At 51.0% G+C, this 27,671-nt stretch overlaps 1 protein-coding gene across 1 annotated transcript in view; it reads left to right on the top strand.

The window, feature by feature from the left end:
- LOC117428128 (unconventional myosin-XVIIIb-like) overlaps window positions 1–26,366 on the top strand; it is a 37,565-nt gene extending 11,199 nt beyond the window's left edge. The window contains exons 12-43 of the mRNA XM_059032861.1: window positions 1,363–1,539; window positions 1,681–1,771; window positions 1,921–2,113; window positions 2,428–2,508; window positions 2,698–2,845; window positions 3,172–3,331; window positions 3,618–3,801; window positions 3,985–4,159; window positions 4,459–4,568; window positions 4,757–4,822; window positions 5,401–5,529; window positions 6,053–6,196; window positions 7,331–7,420; window positions 8,030–8,149; window positions 8,838–8,949; window positions 9,616–9,740; window positions 11,113–11,267; window positions 11,710–11,833; window positions 12,051–12,251; window positions 12,996–13,106; window positions 13,661–13,765; window positions 14,196–14,351; window positions 15,570–15,683; window positions 16,477–16,593; window positions 17,083–17,166; window positions 17,528–17,665; window positions 18,269–18,454; window positions 20,609–20,739; window positions 22,125–22,166; window positions 23,392–23,556; window positions 24,491–25,645; window positions 26,220–26,366. Of these exons, the coding sequence (XP_058888844.1) occupies window positions 1,363–1,539; window positions 1,681–1,771; window positions 1,921–2,113; window positions 2,428–2,508; window positions 2,698–2,845; window positions 3,172–3,331; window positions 3,618–3,801; window positions 3,985–4,159; window positions 4,459–4,568; window positions 4,757–4,822; window positions 5,401–5,529; window positions 6,053–6,196; window positions 7,331–7,420; window positions 8,030–8,149; window positions 8,838–8,949; window positions 9,616–9,740; window positions 11,113–11,267; window positions 11,710–11,833; window positions 12,051–12,251; window positions 12,996–13,106; window positions 13,661–13,765; window positions 14,196–14,351; window positions 15,570–15,683; window positions 16,477–16,593; window positions 17,083–17,166; window positions 17,528–17,665; window positions 18,269–18,454; window positions 20,609–20,739; window positions 22,125–22,166; window positions 23,392–23,556; window positions 24,491–25,640 (5,084 nt within the window). The 3' untranslated portion in view covers window positions 25,641–25,645; window positions 26,220–26,366. The remainder of the gene's footprint in view (window positions 1–1,362; window positions 1,540–1,680; window positions 1,772–1,920; window positions 2,114–2,427; window positions 2,509–2,697; window positions 2,846–3,171; window positions 3,332–3,617; window positions 3,802–3,984; window positions 4,160–4,458; window positions 4,569–4,756; window positions 4,823–5,400; window positions 5,530–6,052; window positions 6,197–7,330; window positions 7,421–8,029; window positions 8,150–8,837; window positions 8,950–9,615; window positions 9,741–11,112; window positions 11,268–11,709; window positions 11,834–12,050; window positions 12,252–12,995; window positions 13,107–13,660; window positions 13,766–14,195; window positions 14,352–15,569; window positions 15,684–16,476; window positions 16,594–17,082; window positions 17,167–17,527; window positions 17,666–18,268; window positions 18,455–20,608; window positions 20,740–22,124; window positions 22,167–23,391; window positions 23,557–24,490; window positions 25,646–26,219) is intronic.
- The last annotated feature ends 1,305 nt before the right edge of the window (window positions 26,367–27,671 follow it).

Genomic DNA, 27,671 nt, shown 5'->3' on the forward strand with positions numbered 1-27,671 from the left:
CACACAGTGAGCTCAGGTGGACACCTGCAGGGCTGGCCTTTGTCCTCCAGAGACCGGTAGCTCGCTGATCTCCGCTCTCGAGTTCCTGGGTGTAAAAGAAGCAGCTGGCTCAGTCTTGAGATCGGAGGACGCCCGCTGAACCTGCAGCTCTCCTGAGCAGCTGTGTGGAGAAGCGCTGCAGCGAGGGGGCAGGGTAATTAGACATTCTAAATCGGGTGTAAAATAATGATAATAATAAAAAGAAGCTACATGTCCGAGTGCAGCGTTTCTGAGAGACGTCACGTCTGTGTAGCTGGTGTGACCTCAGACACTGCACAGACTCACGTGGACAGGCGGCTCTGGAAAGCCTGATTCCACATGATTACACAAAGCAGCACGGCGTACAATTCAGGAAGCTGGCCTCGGAAAGCTTGGCTCAGTGCCTTCAGCACCTGAGGGGACAGCATCACTTCCAATCTCACTGGCTCTCTTCACTTTTTAGTTTTTTGCAGTTTGGATACAGGGCCATGAGATTAGAGTTGACATTTCTGTAACAAAGGGAATTTAAACTATAAAATAAAGTGTTGAGTGCATTGCTGTGGTTGCCTGTGTGTTTGCTCAGCTGTCATGGGGACAGTCCTAGAATACAGCCTTGGAGTCTGGCATGCCTCGGCCCTGAGTTCAATCAAAACCCTCTTGAAACGGGACATGAATACGATCGGGGCTGGGCCAGCAATCACACCCATGCTAAATCTGGTTAACTGGTTCAGGTAAACTGGTTACCCTCCTGGGGTGCCTAATAATCAAACATACTTCTCTAAAAATCCCTCTCTCCCTCCCCCTCCTCCTCTCTTCCTCCCTCTCTCTCCCTTTCTCTAACTCCCCTCTCTCCCTCCCCCTCCTCCTCCCCTCCTCCCTCTCTGTCCCCTTCTCTAACTCCCCTCCTCCCCTCCTCTCTCTCTCCCCTTCTCTAACTCCCCTCTCTCCCTCCCCCTCCTCCTCTCTTTCTCCCTCTCTCTCTCTTTCTCTAACTCCCCTCTCTCTCTCCCCCTCCTCTCCTCCTTCCTCCCTCTCTCTCCCTTTCTCTAACTCCCCTCTCTCCCTCCCCCTCCTCCTCCCCTCCTCCCTCTCTGTCCCCTTCTCTAACTCCCCTCCTCCCCTCCTCTCTCCCTCCCCTTCTCTAACTCCCCTCTCTCCCTCCCCCTCCTCTCCTCCTCTTTCCCTCCCCTTCTCTAACTCCCCTCTCTCCCTCCCCTCCTTCTCTCTTCCTCCCTGTGTCTCCCCTCTCTCCCTCCCCCTCCTCCCCTCCTCTCTCCCTCCCCTTCTCTAACTCCCCTCTCTCCCACCCCCTATTCCTCCCTCTCTTTCCCTCCCTGATGGCAGTGGGTAGGAAGCAGTTTCTGCGGTTCCAGTGTGCTCAGAATGCTGCGAGTGTGCTGGGCTGTGAGGGGGAGGAGCTGTCCACCGCCGTGTTCAAGCACCACCTGAAACACATCCTCCAGCAGGCCACCAGGGGCGCCGCGAGCAGACACAGCACTGAGAGCGGGGACGGCGCTGACGGTAAGCAGGGAGAGAGTGTGCGAGGGAGCGCAGGACTGTGTGTGTGAGTGTGGTAGAGGCTGCCTTTTCCATTGCTTGTGTCAGCAGTCTCCCCCTCGCTGGTATCTGCAGTGTCTCACTGGCTTGTCTCTGGTGCCCCAGGTCCCAAGCTGTCTGGAGTGGAGTGTGTGGAGGGCATGGCAGTCGGACTCTACGAGGAGCTTTTCACCACGGTGGTCTCCCTCATCAACAGGTAGGACAGGACTGGACCAACAGGACTGGGGTGGAGGGTAGCGGACTGCACCAATATGGTCAGCACGGGGGGGGATTTGAGGGGAGCAGACAGGACCAGTAGCAAGGCCGTGTTTGAAGCCTAGGGTTTTTCCTGTGTGCTATTTTCAGGTCGGTCTCCTCCAAGCAGCTCTCCCTGGCCTCCATCATGGTGGTGGATACGCCCGGCTTCCTGAACCCTCGCCACGGCAACAAGGAGCGTGCTGGAACCTTCGAGGAGCTGTGCCACAACTACGTGCAGGAGAGGCTGCAGGCCTTCTGCCATGAGGGGACCTTCAGCACCCCACTGCAGAGATACAGACAGGTGGGGAGAGGGGAGGGGAGGGGGGCTTCTGCCATGAGGGGACCTTCAGCACCCCACTGCAGAGATACAGACAGGTGGGGAGAGGGGAGGGGAGGGGAGGGGGGCTTCAGCACCCCACTGCAGAGATACAGACAGGTGGGGAGAGGGGAGGGGAGGGGAGGGGGGCTTCAGCACCCCACTGCAGAGATACAGACAGGTGGTGGTGGGTGAGGGGCTTCAGGTTTCAAAAGCTTTAAGATGAATGTGACCTGACATGTCCGGTCTGTCTCCCTCCCTCCCTCTCCCTCTCCTTGCCCCTACCTCTTATCCCCCAGGAGAATGTTCCAGTGCAGTTCGAGGAGCCAGAGAGCAGTCCAGCCAAAGTGGTTTCTGTGATCGACCAGACCTCGCTGCAGGTAGGGGATCCAAGCACAGCTATAGCGGAAGATCAAAGACAACAAACGGAAAAGGCAGATTTGAAAGGGTTGGAAAGGCATCTGCTCTGCGTTTCCAGTTAGGTGGCAGGATGCATTATATTTGTATGTGCGTGTGCAGATGTTTCTGACCCCTACCTCTTAACCCCTCTCCTCTGGCTCTCTCCCCAGGTGAAGGGCCCTGTGGCTGGGCAGGGGGATGAGCCTCGGGGGCTGCTCTGGGTGCTGGATGAGGAGGTTTTGACCCCGGGGTCCAGCGAGGCTGTTGTACTTGAACGACTTTGCAACTACTACCAGAGCCAGCCCAGCGACGATGAAAGTACGGACCAGCTGTCCGTCCGTCCGTCTGTCTGTCTGTCTGTCCGTCCGTCCCTCCGTCCGTCCCACTGTCTGTCTGTCTGCCTGTCTGTCTGTCCGTCCGTCCGTCCCTCTGTCTGTCTGTCTGTCTGTCTGTCTGTCTGCCTGTCTGTCTGTCCGTCCGTCCGTCCGTCCCTCTGTCTGTCTGTCTGTCTGTCTGTCTGTCTGTCTGTCTGTCTGTCCGTCCGTCCGTCTGTCTGTCTGTGTAACCGCTCATGTATTGGATCTACTCACTCGTCGTCCATGTAATTAAACTTGTCTAACCCCTTACCCCCCCACCTCTCTCAGCCCCCTGTGCAGTGCGTCGATGTGAGCAGCCCCTGCAGTGTGAGATCTCGCACCAGCTGGGCAGGGACCCCGTGCGCTACGATCTAAGTGGCTGGTTCAGCCGGGCCAAGCCCAACCTGTCTGCCCTCAACGCTGGACAGATCCTGCAGGAGTCCAGCCTGTGAGTTCCCCACTCCCTGGGGGTCCAGTCCAGTCCAGCCCAGTCCAGCCCAGTCCAGCATGCTCCTTGATTGTACAAATGATGGGTCAGTGCATCGGTGAAGTTCCTGGACTGGACTGACCTGGAAGAGCCACTTTTTGATATAATCAATACATCCTTCACTGCATCCTGTCATCCTTTGGCATGGAGGTTGATGAACTCTTTCCTCTCTCTCTCCCTCCCATCTCCTCTCTTTATCCCCCCCCTCTCTCCTTGCTTTTCTCCCCTCTCTCCCCCTCTTCCCCAGTCCGATGGTTCGGTCCCTCTTCGCCCCGCGCTCCAAGGTCATGTCGGTGTGCCGCTCAGCTGGCGGTCTGGAGGGCAGTTCCCAGCAGGCTATGCAGCGGACGGGCTGCGTGAGAAAAACCTTCAGCAGTGGGCTGGCGTCCGTCAGGAGGAGATCACAGTGTGCCCTGGTCAAGCTGCAGGCGGTGAGGCAGGAAAGAGGGCAGGGGGCAGATAGATAAGAACTGGGGTATTCTATCTACCCCAGCTGAGCTTCCGGATTCGAGTCTTTGAACCTTGGCACGGCACTGTGTGAAGGTCTCAGTGACCATGGCAGGAGGGTCGGTTTTACTCTCTCACTTCTCTCTCTCTATTCCCCCCTCTCTCAGGACGCCCTGATAAACCTGATCAAGCGATCCCGCGCTGTGTACCTGCACTGCCTGCTGCCTCGCTCGGAGCTCGATGGAGTGGACTGGAAGGGTCCTCCTGTCCTGGAGGTGGCAGTGATGCGCACTCAGCTCCATGCGGCTCAGCTGCTCCAGGCTGTGCAGCTCTACAGGACTGGTGAGCCAGCGGGGTCACGCCGAGCAGAGCAGAGCACCTCGTGTATACGTTTCCCATAGTAGAAGCACAGCATAGTGTAATAAATCCGAATCAAAGCATGGTAAAGCATAGGTCAGCATTGTAAAGCCCAGAAGGGAAAATAAAAAAAATCATGGAAAGCCATGGTAAACTCTAGTTAATGCTAGTATAACCATGGCAAAAGCAAATTTACCATGCAAATGTAATGTGCTTAAACTTTATAAGTGACACTAGGACCAAATCACTGGAAGAGTGCAATGAAAACCTCCCTCTCTCTCCAGGGTACCCCGATCACATGGCGCTCAGTGATTTCCGACATCGCTTTCAGGCCCTCGCCCCGCCCATCATGAAGAAGTACGGCTCTGTGTTCATAAAGACGGACGAGAGGAAGGTAGGAGAGAAATACTGGGGGAGAGAGAGAGAGAAACAGCATGTTTCTCAATGAGCTCTTCACTGATGCCTTGTGAGTACAGACAGCCTACGCCTCTCCCCCCAGGCGATGGAGAATACCTCTGCTACAATGGGATGCTGTGAGGTGTAAAGTACAGATCCTAATCCTCTCTAATCCTCTCCCTGCAGGCTGTGCAGGAGCTGTTGACAGAGCTGGACCTCGAGAAGAAGAGCTTTGCGGTCGGCCTGAGTCAGGTGAGACTGAGAGACTGTGACGGACTAGGAGGCAGACAGGCAGGCAAGCAGGCAGACAGGCAGAGAGACAGACAGACAGAGAAACAGACAGAGAGACAGAGAGACAGAGAGACAGACAGAGGGACAGACAGACAGAGAGACAGACAGACATACAAACAGACAGAGAAACAGACAGACAGACAGACAGAGAGACAGACAGAGGGACAGACAGACAGAGAGACAGACAGACAGAGAGACAGACAGAGAGACAGACAGACAGAGGGACAGACAGACAGAGAGACAGACAGACAGAGATACAGACAGAGAGACAGACAGACAGAGAGACAGACAGTGAGATATACAAACAGACAGACAGACTAAGAGACACAGACAGAAAAACAGACAGACAGACAGAGAGACAGACAGATGGATCCTGCCTTGCTCCTGAATGCAGGATTCCCTTTTCCTGTTCTTTTGATAGGCGTTGCTCCTGTCTCGCTCCTCTCCTCCCCTTGCCTTGCCCCTCTCTTGCTTCTCTGTTCCTCCTCTGCTCGTCTCACCCTGCTCTCTTCTTGGCTGTTCCTGTTCCACTCCTGCAGGTGTTTCTGAAGCGGGGAGTGCTGTCCACTCTGGAGCAGCAGCGGGAGAAGCTCGTCACACACATTCTGGTGTTGCTGCAGGCTGCCAGCCGCGGCCACCTCGCACGCCAGCACTACCGCCGCATGAAGGTCAGTCTACCCTCCCATCCTCTCCCCTGCCCCTAACCCCAAACCCCTGATCCCTACCCTCACCCCAAACCCTCGCCCTGCCAGCACTACCGCCGCATGAAGGTCAGTCTACCCTCCCATCCTCTCCACTGCCCCTGATCCCTACCCTCACCCCAGACAGCATCCTTTAAACCCTATAAACATGCAGATAGGCACAGGTGCTTGTGTAATGAGAGTGCACTTATACATAAGAGCATGGGCTGATGTGGGAATACTTTAGAGCTGAAGAGAAAACAGAAAGCGAAATCTATTAGAAATCAAATTCCAAGGCTTTAATGCTGTTTATAAACAGTTACCATGATGCTGCAGTTATAACAATTCAAATTACAATTACACCAGAAAGTCACAAAGAACTCTGCACATTAACATGTTTACTCTAGTTATAAATAACGGGTTGCACCACTGCACTTGTCATTGAGCCCAGGCGTGCTCCTGACCGGACGGTCGGCACGATTTCCTGACGGGTTTCCCTCCCTGTTTGCAGGTCCAGGAGCTGGCGATGCGCTGCATACAGAAGAATCTGCGCAAGCTGGCAGGGGTGCGGGGCTGGAGCTGGTGGAGACTGCTGTGCGGAGTGCGCCCCCTACTGGACATCAACATCGAGGACCACAAGTTCAGGGCCAAGGAGGTACGCTTCCTAACAGGGGCCTCGGAGATGCTCAGACAGGGGGCTCAGCCAGTCCCTGTCTGGAGGCTGGAATAAAACTCTGCCTGGGTTCAGTCACCGTGGCGATTCTGCCATCTGACTTACACTTCCAAAATACAAACAAACAGGAAATACTGAAAACAGTAAATTAGATTGTTCTGTTATTATATTATAATTAGATTGTTTTTAAGTGAATCCTTTTTTTTTTTACTAGATTCAATTTTAAGTTTAGTTTCATGCAATCTCCCAGTCGTTGTCCCCCCCTCACTCCCCCTCTTCCCCCTCCTCCCCCCTCACCCCCCCTTCCCTCTCCTCCCCGCCCCCGAATATCTTTATATTTTCTGCTGCAGCCTTTTAGAAAGGGGGTCCTTACATATTAAACATCAGTACGTCTGCGGTTTACTGCCAGCATAGTCTGTCGGGGAATTCTCCAGTAATGAATCGTCAAAGCTTGAGCAGCCCGGGGAGCTGTGTATAATGAAAAGAGGAGGCATTCATCCCTCCTGAAAGCACCTTGGCTTCTTGGCTGCTCCACTCACATTGTGTCCCATGACGCTGCGAGTGAGAGAGGCAGGGCTGCGGAATCAGAAAGCTGGATGGAAGGGGCTGGGAAGGAGAAGCAGCAGTCTTCTCTCACTGTCTGTCTGTGCGCATGTGGATCGTTCCTTCGCAACGCTCTCCTCTCCCCTAAGAAGGACAGGGGGAGGGGGGGAGAAGTGGGACAGGTGAGCGGGGTGATGGTGGATGCAGACCTGCAGCAGAGATGCTCAAGGTTAGCGTAAGGCTGTGTCTGAGAAGCCATGCAGATGTGTCTGACAGGGTAGCAGGGAAGCACCGTGTGCTGGGGGAGTTCAGCTGACACACAGTGCTGATAGACCGAGCTGCACGGAAACAGACAGATTGCTGGAAAGAGCTTTTCATCAGCTTGTACTGGGCTTCATTTACAGCAGGGGGAGTGAATCTGTATCATAATTCAAATGTTCATGTTTTTTTATTAGCAATTTGTAATACTGCCCCCTTTTCCTGAGATGCTGCATCAGCATACAGGGTCGCAATGCAGAGCTGCTTTCCTGAAATGTCATTTCAGTGAAGCTGGGATTGCTTGTCTGTTGTTAGGATGAGATCACAGCGCTGAGAAGGAGGCTGGAGAAGTCAGAGAGAGATCGCAACGAGCTGAGACAGAGCGCCGATGCACTGGAGACAAAGGTACACTCCCTCCAACACAGCGCCGCCCTTCTGGACTGGGGGTGGCATTAGGTGTGAGAACCTTGTACAATTCACAGGGTGTCTATGAGATCCAGGTGACACTTTGCATAGCAGTGTAACCTGACTGGAGGGTCGGGTCACAAAACTATAGACAATGAGATTCCAGGACCCTGCACAAGTAAACAGACAGCTTAATATGGGAAGTGGCAGGGTTCCATTGCCACAGTAACTAAAGACAGATGGCACCCTTCAATTTCTCCAAACCAGCAGTACAGTCTCTTTAGAAAGGGCCCCAGCCCCACAAAGTATTGAGACAAGCCTGCTGGGGTGCAGCCAGCCTTGGAGTTTGCAGTGTGTAATGTGGAGAAGGCACAGTCACATGAGCGGTCAGGTGATCAGGTGTGAGATGGGGGTATCATAGAGAGTAGTAAACAAACAAGAAACGTATCCTGAAGAAATAGCACTCAGGTCCTATAAAACAAGTCAGAGACAGAGATGTCAGGATCTCCACAGCTCCTCACCCAGTGCTGCCGTGTCTCACAGAGACCCAGAGCTTGCCTGTTTCTACAGTGAGTTCCAGTGCTCCCCTGACCTCCTCTTCTCTCCCAGGTGACGGACCTGTCCTCTGAGCTCTCGGACGAGCGTTTCAAGGGTGAGGCGGTGTGTCAGGTCCTGGACAGCGAGAGAGCTGAGCGGCTGAGACTGAACCGGGAGGTCAAGGAGCTGCAGGTGAGCACAGACACACATACACACACGCGCACACACACCCACGCACACACACACACACACACACACACTGAGAGACACACACACACGCGCGCACACACACCCACGCACACACACACACTGAGAGACACGCACACACACACACACACACACACTGAGAGACCCCCACACACCCACACACTGAGAGACACACACACACACACACACGCAGACACACACACACACACACGCACACACACTGAGAGACACACGCACACACACACACGCAGACACACACACACTTGCGCACATGCATGTATATAAACACACACACACACAAGTCCATGTACACTCAGACAAACACGCATGTACATATTATTATTATTATTATTTGTTTATTTAGCAGATGCCTTTATCCAAGGTGACTTACAGAGACTAGGGTGTGTGAACTATGCATCAGCTGCAGAGTCACTTACAACTACATCTCACCCAAAAGATGGAGCACCTGGAGGTTAAGTGACTTGCTCAGGGTCACACACAATGAGTCAGTGGCTTAGGTGGGATTTGAACTGGGGACCTCCTGGTTACAAGTCTTTGTCTTTAACCACTGGATGCACATATACACATGCATGCACATATACACTCGCGCACACACCCATGTACATGCACTGTGAGTTGACTCCTCCTCACCCCCTCCCCTCCTTTCTTGCAGAGTAAGTATGATGTGGCGCGGAAGAGCCTGGAGTCTGTGGAGAGAAAGCTGGAGGAGGCCGTGCAGCAACTCCAGACCTACGAGCTGGAGAGAGGGATCACCACCGGCTCAGGTATACTGGGAACCCCAACTCTCAAAGCTCTTCACTCCAAAATCACCACTAGCACGGTCTGAATGGAAAGAACACCAATTACAATTCAAATATGCAGCAGAAACACACTTTAGACGACTTGCATACCCCAAAATAAAATCGCACAGTTGTTTATTTCAGGTTTGGTAACTTTATTTGCTGTGATTTTATTATCTGGAAAAAATAAAAATAGAAATAAGGCTACTAATTTGTAGTAGTTAGCTTTGAGAATCTAGCCCAGGGGTGTCCAGTGATGTTCCGAGGGCTATTCCACTCCAGGTTTAACAGGTACTGTGAGATAATAAACTACTTCAGGGTCTGGATGCAGGTTTAATTGGTTTAGATCAGGGTTGGAACAAAGACCAGGAGTGGAAGAGACAGCTTTGGACACCGCTGAATTCCAGGCCTAGTCTGTGACACATAAATAAGTTACTGACAAATCCTTTTTTGTCTACATTTATTACTAGTCTTCCTTTTAGAAAAAATCTCCCGATCCTGGGTTTGGGTGTTTGCGTCTGAGTAAGTAACATATGATTTCATGTACGGTCCTGTAAGGTATGGCTGTCACGCACTGTGTTTCCCATGTGGATTCTCAGTGGAGGAGCGAGGGGCTCCCTCAGGGCTGACCCCTCTGTTCTGTGTTCCCAGGGGACGAGTGGCAGCTCCGCTACGACTGCGCCCAGACGGAGATGGAGTTCCTGCGGAAGCGTCTGCGGCAGATGGAGGAGAGGATGGAGTCGGAGCTGCAGGACCGCAAGGAGCTGGAGCTGAAGGTAGGGGATCAGAAGGGGCTGCACTGCGCATCTACTCGCTTTCAGGAAACGCTTTCCATTGAGGGACTCTGATCACTGTGTATTCACATAGTAATCACTTAGTAAATACATGTGGACTTACACATAATTGCAATGTTATTATGGATAGTTACAATGTACATAATGTGTAGCTCTTTGTGCACGATCTAACCCTAACTCTAACCCGAACCCTAACCCTTTTCTCATACAATTGTGTACTTGCACTTAAGTACATTGTAATTTAACTTCTTCGCCGGCTGGTTTCACAGAACACAATTAGCATTAATCTTGGAGTAGTGTTGGAGTATCTCAGGGGTTAGAGTGCTGGGCTGCAGCGTGGAAGGCAGTGGGTTTGAGTGGCTCAGTTTTAGAGTGCTGGGCTGGAGTGTGGAAGACAGTGGGTTTGAGTGGCTCAGTGGTTTGAGTGCTGGGCTGCAGCGTGGAAGGCAGTGGGTTTGAGTGGCTCAGTGGTTAGAGTGCTGGGCTGCAGCGTGGAAGGCAGTGGGTTTGAGTGGCTCAGTGGTTAGAGTGCTGGGCTGCAGTGTGGAAGGCAGTGGGTTTGAGTAGCTCAGTGGTTAGAGTGCTGGGCTGCAGCGTGGAAGGCAGTGGGGTTGAGTGGCTCAGTGGTTAGAGTGCTGGCTGCAGCGTGGAAGGCAGTGGGTTTGAGTAGCTCAGTGGTTAGAGTGCTGGGCTGCAGCGTGGAAGGCAGTGGGGTTGAGTAGCTCAGAGGTTCGAGTGCTGGGCTGCAGCGTGGAAGGCAGTGGGTTTGAGTAGATTAATGGAATACTAGGCTGCAGTGCAAAGCATTATGTATATGTGTAATGGGGTAAGACACTGTTAAGCATGGCTTCTGTAATAACCCTGCATAAAAAAGAAAAACGATCCAAATCAGTGAGTATAATGGCAGTTCTACAATTGAAGTGACTCAGACATTCAATTGCTATGTAGTTTGCATAAGATGTGATTCTGAAGAATGAATCTCGTCTTTATTGTAATCCTCGAGTACAGAAGAATGCAGCAGTGAATACAGTGGCCATTGATTCCTGCATTCCCATGTACACACAGACTCAGGGTGCTCTCTCCACTGAAATCAGGTCTATAGGTAAGCAGCTCAGGAGACAGAAAGCAGGATCTTCACAGTCCCTAAGCCAGTGCTGACCTGGCTGACCCTTGTCTGTTTCTTATTGCCTTTAGCTGTTATGCACTGTGTTATGCATTGTGTCCCTGTCCTGTCCACATGGCATACTGTGAGATCAATGGCATTTGGACAGTAGCACTTACTGTATTAAATGTGTCTGTGTGTCTCTGCCTATCTATCTGTGTGTCTCTGCCTGTCTGTCTCTCTGTCCCACAGTTGACAGATTTGCAAGGGAAGCTTGACGAGACGAAGCGGTCAGCCTTGCAACTGAAGAGGAAGTGTCGGCGGGTGACCTTTGACCTCCAGGACACGCGGGTGCTGATGGAGAGCCAGCAGGGACGGAATCATGACCTGGAGAAGAAACAGAGGAGGTGAGAGAGAGAGAGAGAGAGAGAGAGAGAGAGAGGGAGAGGGAGGGAGAGAAAGAGAGAGGGAGAGGGAGGGAGAGAAAGAGAGAGGGAGAGGGAGGGAGGGAGAGGGAGAGGGAGAGGGAGAGGGAGGGAGGGAGAGGGAGAGGGAGAGAGAGAGATGCTTGCTACCTCCAATTAAACTGAACTAAAGAATAATTAAGTAATTAACTAAACAAATAATTAGCAGGGGGAAGAAACAGTTTTTCCAATTTTGTTTAATTCCATTCTTAAAACAAATCTATAAAAAGGTGAGAAATGTTAAGCCTGGCTATTGAGCAATTTTGAGGGTTCTTGTTATACTGCATAGCCACAATGTCATCTTGTTTATAACGTGTGTATAGATGCTTAATGTAGATGCTGGTTCCAGCTGCAGTGTTAACGAAGCCTGTGGGTTTATGTGCAGGTTCGATACAGAGCTGGCCCAGGCCCTGGGAGAGGCTTCCTTGGAGAGAGACATCCGAGAGAAAGTGTCCCTGGAGAACAACAGCATCCGGTCAGAGATCTTCAAACTGCAGCGCAGCATCCAGGTACAACTACTGTAGTGCACCGGAACGCCAGGCTAGCAAGGAATTTGGTGCCAGCGTTTGAAAAGCCTGGCTGTGCTGAAGCAGTGTAATGAAGCGAGCGGGTGGTGCTGTCTCTCTCACTCTCACTCTCTCTCTCTCTCTCTCTCTCTCTCTCTCTCTCTCTCTCTCTCTCTCTCTCTCTCTCTCTCTCTCTCTCTCTCTCTCTCTCTCTCTCCAGGAGGGGCAGTCAGAGCTGGCCTTGTTGCAGCAGCAGAAGGAGGAGCTGGACACTCAGCTGCAGGACCTGTCGACACCACAGACCCTCCACCCCGACTCGGCCGCCACGTTGAAGAAGCAGCTGAGGGAGCTGGAGGCGAGAGTGAAGGAGCTGACCGCTGAGCTCACCGAGCAGGCAGCCACAATCCAGCAGCATGAGCAGGTGAGCCCTGGCTATAGACACACAGGGGAGCCCTGGCTATAGACACACAGGGGAGCCCTGGCTATAGACACACAGGGCAGCCCTGGCTATAGACACACAGGGCAGCCCTGGCTATAGACACACAGGGGAGCCCTGGCTATAGACACACAGGGCAGCCCTGGCTATAGACACACAGGGCAGCCCTGGCTATAGACACACAGGGGAGCCCTGGCTATAGACACACAGGGCAGCCCTGGCTATAGACACACAGGGGAGCCCTGGCTGTAGACACACAGGGGAGCCCTTTCTATAGACACACAGGGGAGCCCTGGTAATATACCTTTATCCAACAGTAACCTTTTCGCTCTGGTACTTTTAAAGATAAAGCCCTTTAGCCTCGTAGCAAGAGGACATTCATATTTAATCTCCTTCTTGTTACATTTTTAAACAGGTTTCACTTCTCACAAGATAGGGGCGTGCATGTTTAAAGGAAAACGTTCCCACAGCGATCTGCAGCCTGAAAGCATGTGCTAGCATAACACCTCAGCTCTTCCGGTCAGGGAATCACTTTGCCAGGGATGCTAGTGAGTCACCTCATTCTGCAGCCGCCAGGAGCAGTACACTTGCACATGGAGATAGTGAAGGGGTGCCTCTGGGGCTCAATCTCCGGGGGTCTGTAAGAGAAGCTCGGGTCTCAGGAGACTGACCGTGCTGCCCCCTGCCTTATCACCTCTTACCCCCCACTCCTGCCCTCTCGCCCTGCAGACGCGGCTGCGGTTCGAGATGGAGATGGAGAGGATGAAGCAGATCCACCAGAAGGAGCTGGAGGACAAAGAGGAGGAGCTGGAGGACGTGCAGAAATCATCCCAGAGACGGGTAGGAGGGAGGGGAGAGCTAGGGGAGGTAGGGGAGCCAAGGAAGATCCAGGTGACCTAGGGGAGATGAGGGAGACCAAGGGCAGCCAGGGGAGATCTAGGGGAGCCAGGGAAGGCAAGGGAGACCAGGGAAACCATGGAAGAGACAGGGAAGGAACAGGGAAAAGACCTAGGAGAGAGGAGAGACAGTGGACAGGGTCTGAGAGAGAAGAGGAGGGGTCTATAGGGGTATAGAAGAGTGTATGGAGGGACCTTTTATAAAATAGCCTTTCAGAGGGAGTATAGGATCAGAGAGAGGGTTCAGTATCAGCAGGCGCTCTCAGAGACTGGTCGGGTCGTCCTGGGATCTAAAAGACAGCGTCTGTGTGTCTGTCCTCCTTGCTGTTCCTTTCTGACAGTAGATGTCTGTGTGTCTGTCCTCCTTGCTGCTCCTATCTGACAGTAGATTTCTGTGTGTCTGTCCTCCTTGCTGCTCCTGTCTGACAGTAGATGTCTGTGTGTCTGTCCTCCTTGCTGCTCCTGTCTGACAGTAGATGTCTGTGTGTCTGTCCTCAGCTGCGGCAGTTGGAGATGCAGTTGGAGCAGGAGTATGAGGAGAAGCAGATGGTTCTGCATGAAAAGCTGGACCTAGAGGGGCTCATAGCCACCCTGTGCGAGCAGGTAAGTCCTTGGTTTGGGTCAAGCACATGGCACGACAAATCCCAGCCAATCCCAGGGGTGTCCCAGCAGGCAGGTCTCGCAAGTTCTGGACAGGTTCAGGCTGTGGCTTTGTGCATTTCACGGTCTGTGCACCAAGTAACCTCATTAATCCCTGAGAGCATGGCGCGCATGTCGAGTCATTGATGAGACGAGGAGACGTGAGGTGGGTCAACGGATCAGGAAACAAACTCACAGAATTACTAAGCGTTTGCTCCACTTCTTTCCAAAAAGGCATGACAATAAAAAATGAAAAAATACTGCTAATGTTAATTCTAGAAAAATATATATATTCTACCTCCTGCGTGCATTGACATTGTGACCAAGTTGTTTTGCAGTTTTGTGAGTCTGTTCCCAAGGGTCCCCCCAATACCATGCACCCTTCCCCCCTCAGATCGGGCATCGTGATTTTGATGTGGAAAAGCGTCTCCGCAGAGACCTGAGGAGAACTCACACCCTGCTGGCTGACGCACAGCTGATACTGGGAACACTGGAGGATCCAGTGAGCAACGGAATCAGCAAAGAGGAGGCAGAGAAGCTGCAGTCCCAGGTATGACTGGGAGGACTGGGAAGGGACTGGGAAGGGACTGGGGAGCTCCTGCTGGCGGGAGGGAGGGACTGGGTCGTATGAGCTGCTGGGCAAATAGTTAACGCAAACGTAGCTCTCACTGTTGCTGTGTACTGTGTGATGTACTTCTAAATGTCACACCACATTCATGATATTTGAAAGCCAGGATATTCATTATGCAGCACCTCACCTCTGCAAAAGCGCAGCGAACGATTTTAAAAGACAGGGCGACCATGCAGCTATTCAGAACTAAGCTGTACACGGACCGTGAATTTCACACAGTATAGATTGTAAATAGCTGCGCTCTGAGCTTTGCAAACAGAGCGAGGTATACGATTGCTTTTTCTGTTTTATTTAAACTCGTCGTGACTGAATGTCAGTTTTGTGCATTTTCTTATTTAAATGCGGCAGAGAGAGCACTGATACGGTAGTGTTGCGACACGGGAGACGACGCTTCAGAAACGAAAATTAATGGAAGAGCAGCAGCTGCCAGCAAGGCTTAAGTGATTTAATATGAAGCTCCCTCTGATTTCAAACCAGGCAGCGCGTCCACATTAGAATGTATAGTGCGTGCACAGGGAAGGACACGTCCCCCGAGGCACACGTTAGGAATGAAGAGATCAGAAACATGCTCCCTGGACACAGTGCTGGGTAATGTAGATCTGGTGTCATCCATATACTGAGTCAGTGAGGAGAAAGCCTTTAGCTCCAAAGTGTCCTACACCAGTAATAAACCATTTAAGAACACGTTTAATAATTGTCTATGGGATTAATTCTCAGTTTTAATGTAACGAACCACAGAAGAAAACCCTTTCAGCCTTTACAACACATGTAGGAGCTGCGTTTTCCGCCTGTAATTCATTATTACAAGTTATCTAAAAAACCTGACCTGGAACATTTAAACTCCATTCCTCTTCCAAAGTGCAGGGAAGGGAATATGACTCCCACTGCAGAGCAGTGTGAGCCACTGCAAGGTCTACTCATCTTAGATAAGTTCTGCGATCAGAAAGCTGCCAGGAGCCGGGTGAGGTTTGAGGAGCTGCCTCCTCTCATTCATAACCTTTCTATAATGCTCTTCTGTTCTTTACCTCTAAGGTTTGTCAGCATTTGCTAAGGCGTGACTAAATTGAGATGAAAGAATCCTGTAACGGACCAATAGAAACACAGTACCGATGCAGTCTGCCCTTACCTTCCCCACAGCTGACGGAGAGCGAGAGCAGGTATGTGCAGGCTGAGAAGATGCATAAGACTCTGATGATGGAACTGGACAGTGCACAGCTGGAACTTGAAAACATCTGCCGGAACAAGAGTCTGGTATGAACACTACCTGAGGAGCTGGGCTGGGCTGGGCTTCATCGGGCTGGGGGTGAACACAGCAATTCACGTGTTACCCCTCTGTGCAAGCACACTGCTTTCCATGCTCCTTGGAGCTTCACAACTCATCCAGGACGGCGCTGTCCCCACTGGGATTCCATGAATTGAGCGCTGCATGCTGTGTTTAGGAGCTCAGGAGAGTTTAGGAGCTCAGGAGAGTTTAGGAGTGCGAATCCTGTTGAAGATTGTTTCTTTAATGTCAGAAACAATAAGTTATAATGAAGACTGTTCCTGAAATGTCCTAAGAGAGACCTCCGGGACAGTCCCATTGTGGGATGTGCCACGCCCCTACTAGTCCTGTGTGTACCCGTGCACCCTCGCTCCCTGCTATTGCCCCCTCTCTCCCTGCTATTGCACCCTCTCTCCCTGCTATTGCCCGCTCTCTCACTGCTATTGCCGCCTCTCTACCTGCTATTGCCCCCTCTCTCCCTGCTATTGCCCCCTCTCTCCCTGCTATTGCCCCCTCTCTCCCTGCTGTTGTCCCCTCTCTCCCTGCTATTGCCCCCTCTCTCCCTGCTGTTGCCCTCTCTCTCCCTGCTATTTCTCCCTCTCTCCCTGCTATTGCCCCCTCTCTCCCTGCTGTTGCCCCCTCTCTCCTTGCTATTGCCCCCTCTCTCCCTGCTGTTGCCCTGTCACCCCCAGCAGTCACTCCCCTGATGAAGGAGCTGCTTGCTCGGCTGCGTTGTGTTGTTCCTGGTTGCTGGAGAGTCTGAGCTCTTCCCTCTCTGTGCAGGTGGATGAGCAGCTGTACCAGCTCCAGCACGAGAAGACAGACCTGCTGAAGAGGATCGAGGAGGACCAGGAGGACCTGAACGAGCTCATGAAGAAGCACAAGGCCCTCATTGCACAGGTACAGTGTTGCATGTTGTATGCCATTCTGCTGTAGGATTTGTCACTGGAGCCCCTTACAGAACTCGCCATTGCGACCTTTACAGTCCCATGAATTGGCCCTCTCTGCATACAAGGCAACGCATTGCTGACTGGCATCTGTTCCTGCTGAGTTGCGGATGAGTTTTATGATTGATTTTGTGTTTTTTTGAACTCTGTATTTATTGTGTTTGATGTTGTTTGCTGTGGTGGTGTGAGAATCTTGCCAGGTCATCATTGGAAATGAGAATTTGTTCTCAATTGACTCATCTGGATAAGTAAAGGTTTTGATTGATTGATTGCTTGATTGATTGATTGATTGATTGGTTAGGTAAACAGCAGCACCCAGGGACTGCAGATAGGTCCTGATCGGATTGCATGTGATCAAGCTATGTGTAATATTAGGATGCTGGACAAGGGGGATGGTGGGGTGACGTCCTGCACTGACCTGTCCACCTCTCTGTTTGCACAGTCGTCCAGTGACATCAGTCAGATCAGGGAGCTGCAGGCTGAGTTGGAGGAAGCCAAGAAGGAGAGGCAGAACCTGCAGGAGAAGGTGAGGCATGACTTGCTTTAACAAACCGTAATGGACAAGATGCAGTTTAATTACAAAAGATGCCACACAACTGCCAACATTGTATCTTTAGTAATTAGACGCGTTGTTACCTTGTAACTTCACCTCCATGTGTGTAATTAGCAACCTCCAAACACTTCACCCACCCATCAGGAAATTCCTTTTCCTGAGCTGTGGGGGGAATTGCTGCGGTGGTGAGTGGGGGGGGGGGGATTAATCGGACATTCTAAATTGGGAAGAAAAATAATCGGGCACTCTAAATATTAAAAGAAGAATAGTCAATCTCCAGCCAGGCCCAGTCCTCTCACCCTCTGGCTTCTCTCTGCCTGTCCTGGGCTCACAGCTGCAGGCCAGTCTGAGTCGTGTGAGCTTCATGGAGGGGTCCATGGTGGAGCGCAGCATCGTCAGCAGACAGGAGGCACTGATCCGCGACCTGGAGAACAAGCTGGAGTTCCAGAGTGACCAGATCAGGAGGTTCGAGGTGAGCGCAGCCGAGGACTGACCCCTCGTGCTCACAGCGATATGAATACCGTGCTGTATCAGCGCCGCACGGTGCACACGCGCGCTTCACACTGAAATAATTATTCATTTGATTTTTGTACAAGTAATCTGAGCCCTTTATATGGAGAAGCTCTTCATTGTTCTGTCGTTCTACAGATCTGAATTTTCGTGCACTTGTCTGACAGTCACACCTGAACCGAAGTGTGTGTGTGTGTCTGTGTGTGTGTCTGTGTGTGTGTGTTTCTGTGTGTGTGTGTCTCTCTCTCTGTGTGTGTATGTGTGTGTGTCTGTGTGTGTGTGTTTCTGTGTGTGTGTGTTTCTGTGTGTGTGTGTTTCTCTGTGTGTCTGTGTGTGTGTCTCTGTGTGTGTGTGTCTGTGTGTGTGTCTCTGTGTGTGTGTGTGTCTCTCTGTGTGTGTGTCTGTGTGTGTGTTTCTGTGTGTGTGTGTCTCTCTGTGTGTCTGTGTGTCTCTCTCTGTGTGTGTCTGTATGTGTGTCTCTGTGTGTGTATCTCTCTTTGTGTGAGTGTGTGTGTGTCTGAGCTACACTGTATATCACCTCTGACTGCCCCCTTCTCCCTCCTAGGTGCTGGTGCTGCGGCTGAGGGACAACGTGGTGCGGATGGGTGAGGAGCTGGAGCATGCTGCCGAGACGGAGGCCCGGGAGAAGGAGCATGCCCAGTACTACCAGCAGCGGCTGCAGGAGATGAGAGTGGAGATGGAGGACCTGGCTCGCAGCGAGCTGGAGAGCAGCCGGCGCAGAGTCGAGCTGGTACGACTCGGAGAGCAGTAGAGAAAAGTGGGATTGGGAGGAGGGAAGACAGGGTCAGGATGAGAGGGACGGGAGGTGAGGCAGCCACACCACCCAATACAGTACATTGTAATACACTGTAATACAGTACACTGCTTCTCTGATTAGGAGTCTCGGGACAGCCCTGTAATCTCTCACCTCTTCAGTAATCTGGACCCTCTGTCTCCTCCTGAGCTCTATGGATGGGACGAGATCTCAGCCTGTGTAATATGTGAAGCAGAAGATGAGCTCAGGAGTCAGATCCCACTGTAGACACAGCCCGCGCACGACTGAGCCCTGCAGGGCTTTCAATTATGCATCAGGACTCTGCCATGATTTGGTGATTATAGCACAAAACTTACTGGCTTACATTGCAAAAGGTGAGAAAAAAAAATGGACGAATAAATAAGGAATTCAAGCCCAAGGCAGGAACTCTCCAGTAATCACATGATCTCCTGACTAAACCACTTACCCTGGAACCCTCGCCGCAGTGTGCTGCCATTCACACTCTGGCACTGAGGCTGCCGCAGTCCTGGCGCCGCTGCCCTCAAGCAGTGCTACAGAGACCCCCTCCACGCCCGGGCGAAGCAAACACACAGAGACAGAGACAAACATCCTGTTGAGATTCTTGCAATCCAGCTACTGCTTTTGCTGAACAGCTGTGAGCTGACATCACCTTGTGCAGCTGGTAACAGACGGGACGGGTCCCAGTGCAGTCTGTCCTATGAATAAGAAACAGGGGGCTTGTTTTGAGTGAATCCTCCAGAGCGTTCTGAATTAGCTGAGTGCTGAGCCTCTGGGATTGTTTTAATAACTGGGTCACGTTAAAGTTTGATCGTGCCTTTGCAAACTCGCTTGCCCCACGGAAGCTAACTCCATTCCTGAATTATTCAGCTCTTGCTAATTAAGAGTAACATGCAAGCCGCTACAGTTTGAATGCTTTTAAGATGCAAGGAGGGAAATGCTGGAGAGTCTGGATATTGCTTTACAGAAATGTGCAAATTAGTTCCAGCTGATCTCATTACAGGATCACTGGGGACTGGCAACGTTAGATTTCTTTCCTCGGTTTGAACACTTCTTTGAAAATATTTTGGTGGGCGGCTGGGGTATTTGTTACCCCTGGAGAGAACAGCTGAGATAAACCAATGTGTCTTTTCCATGTACATTAATTAAACCTCTCTTCATGCATTATACACATCATACGGCAGAGAAAAGATATTTCATTTCATCAGCTGGCGTTCCACATGTGGGGTTGACAGAGCCAATTTATTTTTCTGCTTCTGTATATTTCGTATTACCATTCCCCAAGTAGCTAGGGAATGGCCAGTGGTTGTCATGGTGATATGAACTTGCACTTTTAAAGAGAGACTCAGCCTTGCGTGAAACAATGACGTGGTTTGCATTGTTCAGGGGGGCTGGATAGATGTAGCTGGTTGAATGTGATGGCTGTGTTGGGTTCTCTGTGAATCCCAGGGGCTGTCAGTCCATTAGCTAACACTGCAAGAGAAGGGAAGCATTATGGGAAGCATGACCAGGTCATGTGGCAGGAGTATGTCAGACAATGAGAATCAGGTGTGTGTGTGTGGGGGGGGGGGGGGGGGGGGGTACAGTCTCTAGATACTAGAGACTGAGGAGAAGTATTGCCTGGTGTAGAGCTAATGGACTGGAACTAAGTGCTGAGGGACTGGGAGGAAGTGTGGTCTAGTTGTAGAGCTGAGGGACTGGGAGTGTGTGGTCTAGCGGTTAGTGAACAGTTTTGGTTACAGTAAATGTTTGGTATAACAACAGCATCTGGATATATCATGATGTCAAACTCACAGTTGTGTCTGTCCTAATGCAGTGACCCTGGTGTACGTTGGTGCTGTTTGAAACAGAGCTACAAAGCCCAGGTCCTCCCCCCCTGTGCTCCTCATACCCAGGCCTGCGGTGTGCTCCTCTGTCCTGAATCAAAGAGGCCAAAGCTCTACAGGGGGCAGGCAACCCTTTCATCTCTCGCACATCGACCTTCAGTCTACCGTTGATAGCTTTCTATTTTAGCACAGGCTTTGAATTTCACAAGGGAGCCGCGTCCGTGTCATGAAACAAGCCAGGCTCAGATGGTCCCTGATTCTTATTCTGTCTCCACTCTCTCTGCAGGAGATGAGACTGGAGGAGCTGAGTGCAATCAGGCAGACATTACAGGCCGATCTAGAGACATCAATCAAGCGCATCGCGGATCTACAGGCTGCCCTGGAGGAAGAGTCCAGTGATGAAAGTGACTCTGAAAGGTAAAAATTCTCAGAACAGGAATCGGCTTCAGCTGCATGATTTATATATAATTAGAAATAGAACTATCCAAATATAACTAGCATACTGGATTGCTTGTACAACCACTGAGCTACTCAAGCCCACTATCTCCCACCATGCAGCCCAGCACTCTAACCACTGAGCTACTCAAACCAACTGCCTTCCACACTGCAGCCCAGCACTCTAACCACTGAGCTACTCAAACCAACTGCCTTCCACACTGCGGCCCAGCACTAACCACTGAGCTATTGAAACCAACTGCCTTCCACACTGCAGCCCAGCACTCTAACCACTGAGCTACTCAAATCCACTGCCTTCCACACTGCAGCTCAGCACTCTAACCACTGAGCTACTCAAACCCACTGCCTTCCACACTGCAGCCCAGCACTAACCACTGAGCTATTGAAACCAACTGCCTTCCACACTGCAGCCGAGCACACTGTGCTCAGGTCTGTGGACTTACAGCGGCTGTAATGTCAGAACATTCAGAACACAGTGCTCTAGAATCTCATAGTGAACGTGACTTTATTTATTTATTTTTTTTATACATTTTTATTGCAGTTAATTACACCAACAGGGACGGACACACTGTACAATTTTTTTTTTTTATCAGCATAAACACCATGCGTTGGGTGATGTCAATGATGCATGCGGTAGGCTATTAGTAAAATGTCACTAATGAATTATGCTAATATAGTTCTCATTGCTGGTGCTGCACATGGGTCTGTATTGCAGGCAGCTTCGGACCTGCTGAGGTCTGGATCAGCAGTCAGGTTCGCTGCAAAGCCCCTGCATTGCTTTAGGGTTATTATTATAGATCAGCAGCACAGCGGTCTCCAGGAGCCTAGCTTTGTTTTATCTTATTTTACTCATGTGAATTCAAACAGCCGTCAGTGAGCAGGGATCACAGTGTAGAAAAGGGCTTTGCAAAGCAGCGCTCTGGGGGGGGGGGGGGATGGGGGGGATTGGGGGGGGGGGGGGGGGTCCAAAGGAAAGTATTAATGAGCTAAAGAGACACACATAATGGAGTGCTTGCCAATGTTTGTAACATTGTTGTTTTGTTTTTTTCTTCTTCCAAACTTTCATTTCCGTTTGCCCTTTAATCAGTGATCAGTCGGGATGGAAAGGTATGTTGAAGTTTGACATTTTCCATGAGCCTGAGAGAAAAACAAGTATGTGACATGAGATCTCAACAACCACATAGAGACTGTACTGTACTGAGAGGGACACACACACACACGCACACACTGGTGGAACTGCAGTCCAGCTGCTGTTCCAGTTCCCTGCAGTTTCTCTGCCCCGGTCCTTCCTGAAGCTGTCTGCAGGTATCAGAGCTCACAGTCCTCTCCTCTCTCCTTCCACACAGCGTCCAGACAGCAGTGGATTCCTTTGGCAGGAAGCGAGACTTGTAAGAAAACCCTTGTCGATTCTCTGCTCTGCTTTACGGCGTGGGCTAGCATTTCTTACCATGAACGAACTAATTCAGAGCTTGTGAATGGTGCTTCATTAGAATGACCCTCTGGAATTGTGTAGGAACGATATTTGAAAAGGAACAAGAAGAATCATACTGTGTAACGTTGGAGTCTGGAGCGTCTCTTTGCACCTGGGCAGAGTGTGATCTTCTGTCATGCATGGCTGTCATTTAGCAGCGGTTGGCATGGATCAACCCTTGGAACGGTCTGGTTGGTTTGATAAAAAGAATAACTGCATGTGTGTCTGTACAGCAACTCTGAGAGCCTGCTAATTCAATAGAATATAGTGAAGTGAGCCAGGTAATTGAAGCCCCTGCTGAATTCGGCGCTGGGTTCAGCACTGAGGCAGTGGACAGCTCCTCAGAGATGCGAGCTGGGAGGCTCTCTTGCTCTTGCCATTGTCTCTGTGTCTGCGCTTGGTGCAATGTGTCGGCTGGGTTATTGTCATGTATCTCTGTTTGTGACGTTACGCTTTCTCATTGTGAGCGAGCGCGCGCGCGTGTGATCCTGTGCTGTGGTCATCTTCCTGGACCCCCTTGGACACGACATGCAAATCTTTAACAGGATCTCATCCTGGCCGAACCAGAAGCAGCTCAATGGGGCAACCCTTGTAAAAAGTTATTGAAAAACATTTCCGCCTGTCCTTAGAAATCTCAGTTTTAACTGCAGTTTTGATTTTACTGCTAAGCACGGCTCGCATTCACTGCACCACTGGAGCACCACTGGAAATAGGGAAGCTGCGTCTGCACTGTAGAACCCTGGCAGCTACCACTTCTACAGTGCTAGGGGCAAATATTGTAGTATAATTCCGGAATGGAAATAAGACTCCCATTGCAAAGCAGATTGATCCACTCCTGGTTTTAATACGAGTTTAATAGGAGCTTGTTATCAATACACTGTGGCTAATCAAGCATGTATTAAAACCTGGAACGGGTGACGCTGCTATGCAATAGGAGTCTTATTCCCATCCCTGTAGTGACTAGGTTGCTAATCTGAACATCACCGAACGCACTCTTGGCAGAACATGGCACAGAAATTCTACGTTCACACTTCAAAAAGGACATCGAGGGCTTCAGTTAGAATGCCAGCACATCTTAGTGCACTGTACTGCAATCATATGATGCGTTTTCTCTTTCCCTGGCTGCTGTTTCCTCCTGATAGAGACAGCCTGTCCACTGTGGGATCTGCGGTCAGTGTGGACCCCGGGGAGGGGATCAGGTCCTGGCTGGGGGTCCCCCGAGGCCCCGGGTCCCCCTATGGAAGCAGCATGGCCAGCAGCGTGGCCAGACAGTCCGTGTCCGAAACTATGAGCACGTACAGCATCAGGTAAGAGAGTGCAGTTCAGATCAAAAACATTCTTTTGTTTGATTCATTTTTTCAAGTTTTGTTTAGTGTGGCTTAACGCAATGCAAAATGATCCTGACATACAAAAAATAAATTGTTTTACAATATAACACCTCTTATTGGTCAACTAAAAGCAATTGCTTAAGAAACACATTTATTCATTTATTTTGTGGTACTAATTTTAGCAGTTAATTCAACCTAATTAATCTGTTTAATTAGCTAATTAGTTAAGAATATTTTTACACCGCTCCCATACTTACGTTTAATGCGGATACTGTGAGTATACCAGCAAGTAGGATACCTAATTGTCCAACACATTTTCTGAGTCCTTTTCCCAACTTCGTCATCCCTTGAGACGCTCATTACATCAGCTTGATTGCAGCGGACATGTGTTTGTCCCAGGAAGGCAGTAAGTGAGTGAAGCAGGTGCCTGGTATCAGTATTCAGTCCAGTGCTCACGTCTCTCTCTGTCTGTCTGGCCCTGGTATTAGTCAGCCCCCGAGCTACAGAGAGGATCTCCTCCTTCTCCTCCTCTGTCTGGCAAGATTGATTGCCTCTCTCCCCGGGACCGAAGGGGATGTGCTCTGCCTTTGTTACCTGAGATCTATTTATATCTCCCTGTCTCTGGCTCCTCTAGTGAGCCGGCCTCTCCATTGTCAAAAGAAAATAAATAACAACAACTCAGACTCCTGTGATGCAATTCCACAGCATGAAAAGGGAACATTACCGTGCTGATAGTTCGGTTTCACTGCACTCTATTTTTTACATATTCAATTTCCACTATAGTTTTTTATTGATGCATGTATTCGTGTATTGATTTCATCTATGCACTGTGCTATACCTCTGCGTACCCCGCTACCCCAATCCTCTGTGCCTACAGTGATGAGGCTGTCTAACACCCTGCTCCTCCCGACAGGTCGCTCCCCAGAGACTCGGAGGGGAGCAGGCCAGGGTCCTCGCTCAGCCTGCGGAGGAGGGAGCTGGGCCAGGACAGCCAGTCGCGGAGCAGCGTTGGGGAGGGAGCCAGGCATAGGGTCACGTCGCCCCTGGCAGAGTCCACAGGGTCTACAGGGTCCGCAGAGACAGAGGAGAGAGAGCGGGCTCCAAGCTCGCTGGCGCTGTCAGAGTTCCTGGAAGAGCTGCGTCGCAAGCGGGGGAGCGAGCGAGCGGAGCAGGGGAGCGGAGTGGGACGGGAGGGGGGCGGCACGCTGCCTATATACCAGACTACAGGGGCGTCGGTGCTGAGAAGGCGTGCCAGCTCCATGCTTGAGCAGGAAGACGTGACGAGCGTGGGCTCAGAGGCGTCCTTCAGGCCCACCATCCTCAAACACACCTCTGAGCCGCAGGATGCCAGCCAGGCTGCCGCCAGCTCCGCCCTGAGTCCTCGCATGACTCGATCAGCCAGCCTTAGGTCCCTCCCTGAATCCACAGGGGACCGGAGGATGACCCGATTCAGCTCCTGTGAGGCCCTGTCCCCCAGCCCCAGCACCCCCCGCCGCACTCTGCCCATCCTGGAGGCTGCCACAGAAGAAGAGGAACTGTCCCGGCCTCTCTCCAGGGTCCCGCCGCCAATCCGGAAGCGCCTGGGGCTGTCTATCGCAGAGGAAGAGAACGGGGAGGAGGTGCAGCTGGGGAAGGAGCCGCTGGTCTTCAGAAACCGGAGGCTGAGCAACCTGACGGACGAGGACAAGACGGTGGAAAGCAAGGGAGACGGCATGGAGCCGGAGATCCTGCCTGCCATCCGCAGGGCCCAGTCCACCAGCAGCCTGGCCCAGAACGGGGCGGAGCGCAGGGAGGTCAGGCGGCCACTCAGCGTCCACTTCGGGGAGCTTCCCTCGACCAAGACTGCAGCTCACAGGGGGGGCTCCGACTCCGACTCCGAGGGATCCACTGTGTCGCTCCGCAGCGTAGAGAGTGCAGGGGCCAGCCAGGGGGCCGGGAGAGTGCGTCATCGCAGAGCTCTGGGGGAGCTGGGGGAGGAGGAGATGCAACAGCAGGAGGCGGAGGGTCATGAGAGAGACGTTAGCAGCGTGATGAGGAAGTACCTGCGCAAGAGGGACAGCTAACACAGGTGAGCTGGTCATTTCAGCAGATCTACCCTTATTAGCACAGTCTAAACTTGCAACATGTATCTGATTCAGCCTACCGTTTAGAGAACCATTCAAATTATCTCTGAAAGAGCAGCATTTAGGCAAAAGAAATGAACAACCTGGTGCTGGGAGTTTTTTGGTAACATTTCAAATACAAATATACAATTCCACGGTTTCTCTTTTAGTTATCAGGTACATCCCTCAAGAAGACAAACAACAAACCTGCCAGACCAATTAAGAATTGAAATTTGTCTCGCTTGGCAGCGATGATTCTGGACGAGCCCCCAATATGCGTCTGATTTGAAATCCTCAGAAAGAACTCAAACAGGCCCTTTTCCAATTGACAGTGGTTTTGTTAATAGATCTCACTAGGAGGTATTCTCAAGCTGTGTTACTCCACAAACAGCATGAGAGCACTCCCGAGATCTTTATTAAACAGCTCTGCTTTCTGGTTTGGCAGATTAAACCACTTTGAGAACAGCACCCCCCCCCAGACAGCCCTAATCCTTGCGTTGAACCTTTCCTGAACCCTTCCTGTGTTTTTTCATTCCACAGTTTCCATGGAGCCGGACACGGACCTGCCCAGGGCAGAGGAAGAGAGCACGCCCCCTTGTGGGAACCGACAGTAGTTTGTAAAGAAAGTAAAAAAGAGACAGTTGATTTAAAAAATTGAGTTTGTTAAACAATGCTGTTTGTTTGGTCCCTCTGCGTCTGTCTTATTAATTCAGCTCCTTGGAATGGTCCAGACATACTACACAGTGCATCTTGCATGTAGCTATGAGCAGGCAGGAGAGTGATAAGCTTACTGCATTGCATTCTGATCCCTCATCAGAGATACTAGCCTCTCCAAATTCTCCTTAAAAAGGTTCACCATAGTAAACACATTGCAAACTGTATAGTGGATGCACGGTAAAGCCTAGCTAAGCATTGTAAAGATTAGTCTAAGGCTGTATTGCCCAAGGAGAACACCATTCCTAGCACCAAACACAAAGATCTTCCTGGCAACACATCACGTGTTGCACATTACAAACGTAGCATTGTGAACACACTATGCTACTGAGGGGTGACAAAGTATAAAGCATTGTATCATATGTGAGATACACCACATGGGCATCGCAGGGTTAAAAGACAAAACCGTTGCCATTGCTGACACTCCAGCACTGCTTCCCTGTGAACACAGAAAGCATTGCATCACCAGAGCGGGTGCTGCTGCCATGTAGGTGCCCTACATAGTCACAGCCTGGCAGCTGGGCTTCACATTGAACTGGCACGCTGCCTCCGGGTGCTGATGCACTCTGGGTAAAGCATGCACAGCTCTGTGCCCTGCCTGTTGGTCTGGGGGGGAGGGGATGGGATAAGGCAGAGCCTCAGGTTCGAATGGAAAAAGCTCCACGCTCTTGTTGTCTCACTGTTCAGGGCTGATTCCCAGGTTGGCATGCATTCCACTTCACAGCATACTGGGTCCTTCACTGTTAGATGTGTTGATGTGGAAGTCAGATAGCGAAATAGACAGGGAGCGCTGTGCTGTGGGGGTGCAAGGAAGGAGGGGAGAACGTTAGCCGGATCACATACTGCAATCTCACTTTAATAGGAAAGCATGAAAACAATTACGCATGCCTGTTTCAGTTTGAGGGAATATTTATCATGATCCATTGTTCTCTCTTTATAGAAACACTAGGAATTATTTACCAGCGTTTTGTATTGAAAAGTAATAAACTAGATGCCTGGGGAACAGCTGTATCTAATAACGGGTCTCTGCAAAACTGATCCAGTATTGAGGAAATACAGGCTGCTTTTGATTGGAATCTCTTTCACGCTCATTATCAGGGGACTGATCGATGAGCTTCCCTTATTAACAGGAGCAGATGTGCGAGTGTCTGTGTGCACAGTGAAAAGAATTGCTTCCAGAAAGAGCTCCTTTAGCATTGGGGGCTGTGACCTGTTGCCATGGGCTGTCTGCAACACAGTGTTGACCTGATTTCTAACTCATACTTCACGTTAGCTGCT

The sequence above is a fragment of the Acipenser ruthenus genome, chromosome 11, assembly GCF_902713425.1.
Source record: "Acipenser ruthenus chromosome 11, fAciRut3.2 maternal haplotype, whole genome shotgun sequence".
In the NCBI taxonomy this organism is placed as follows: domain Eukaryota; kingdom Metazoa; phylum Chordata; class Actinopteri; order Acipenseriformes; family Acipenseridae; genus Acipenser; species Acipenser ruthenus.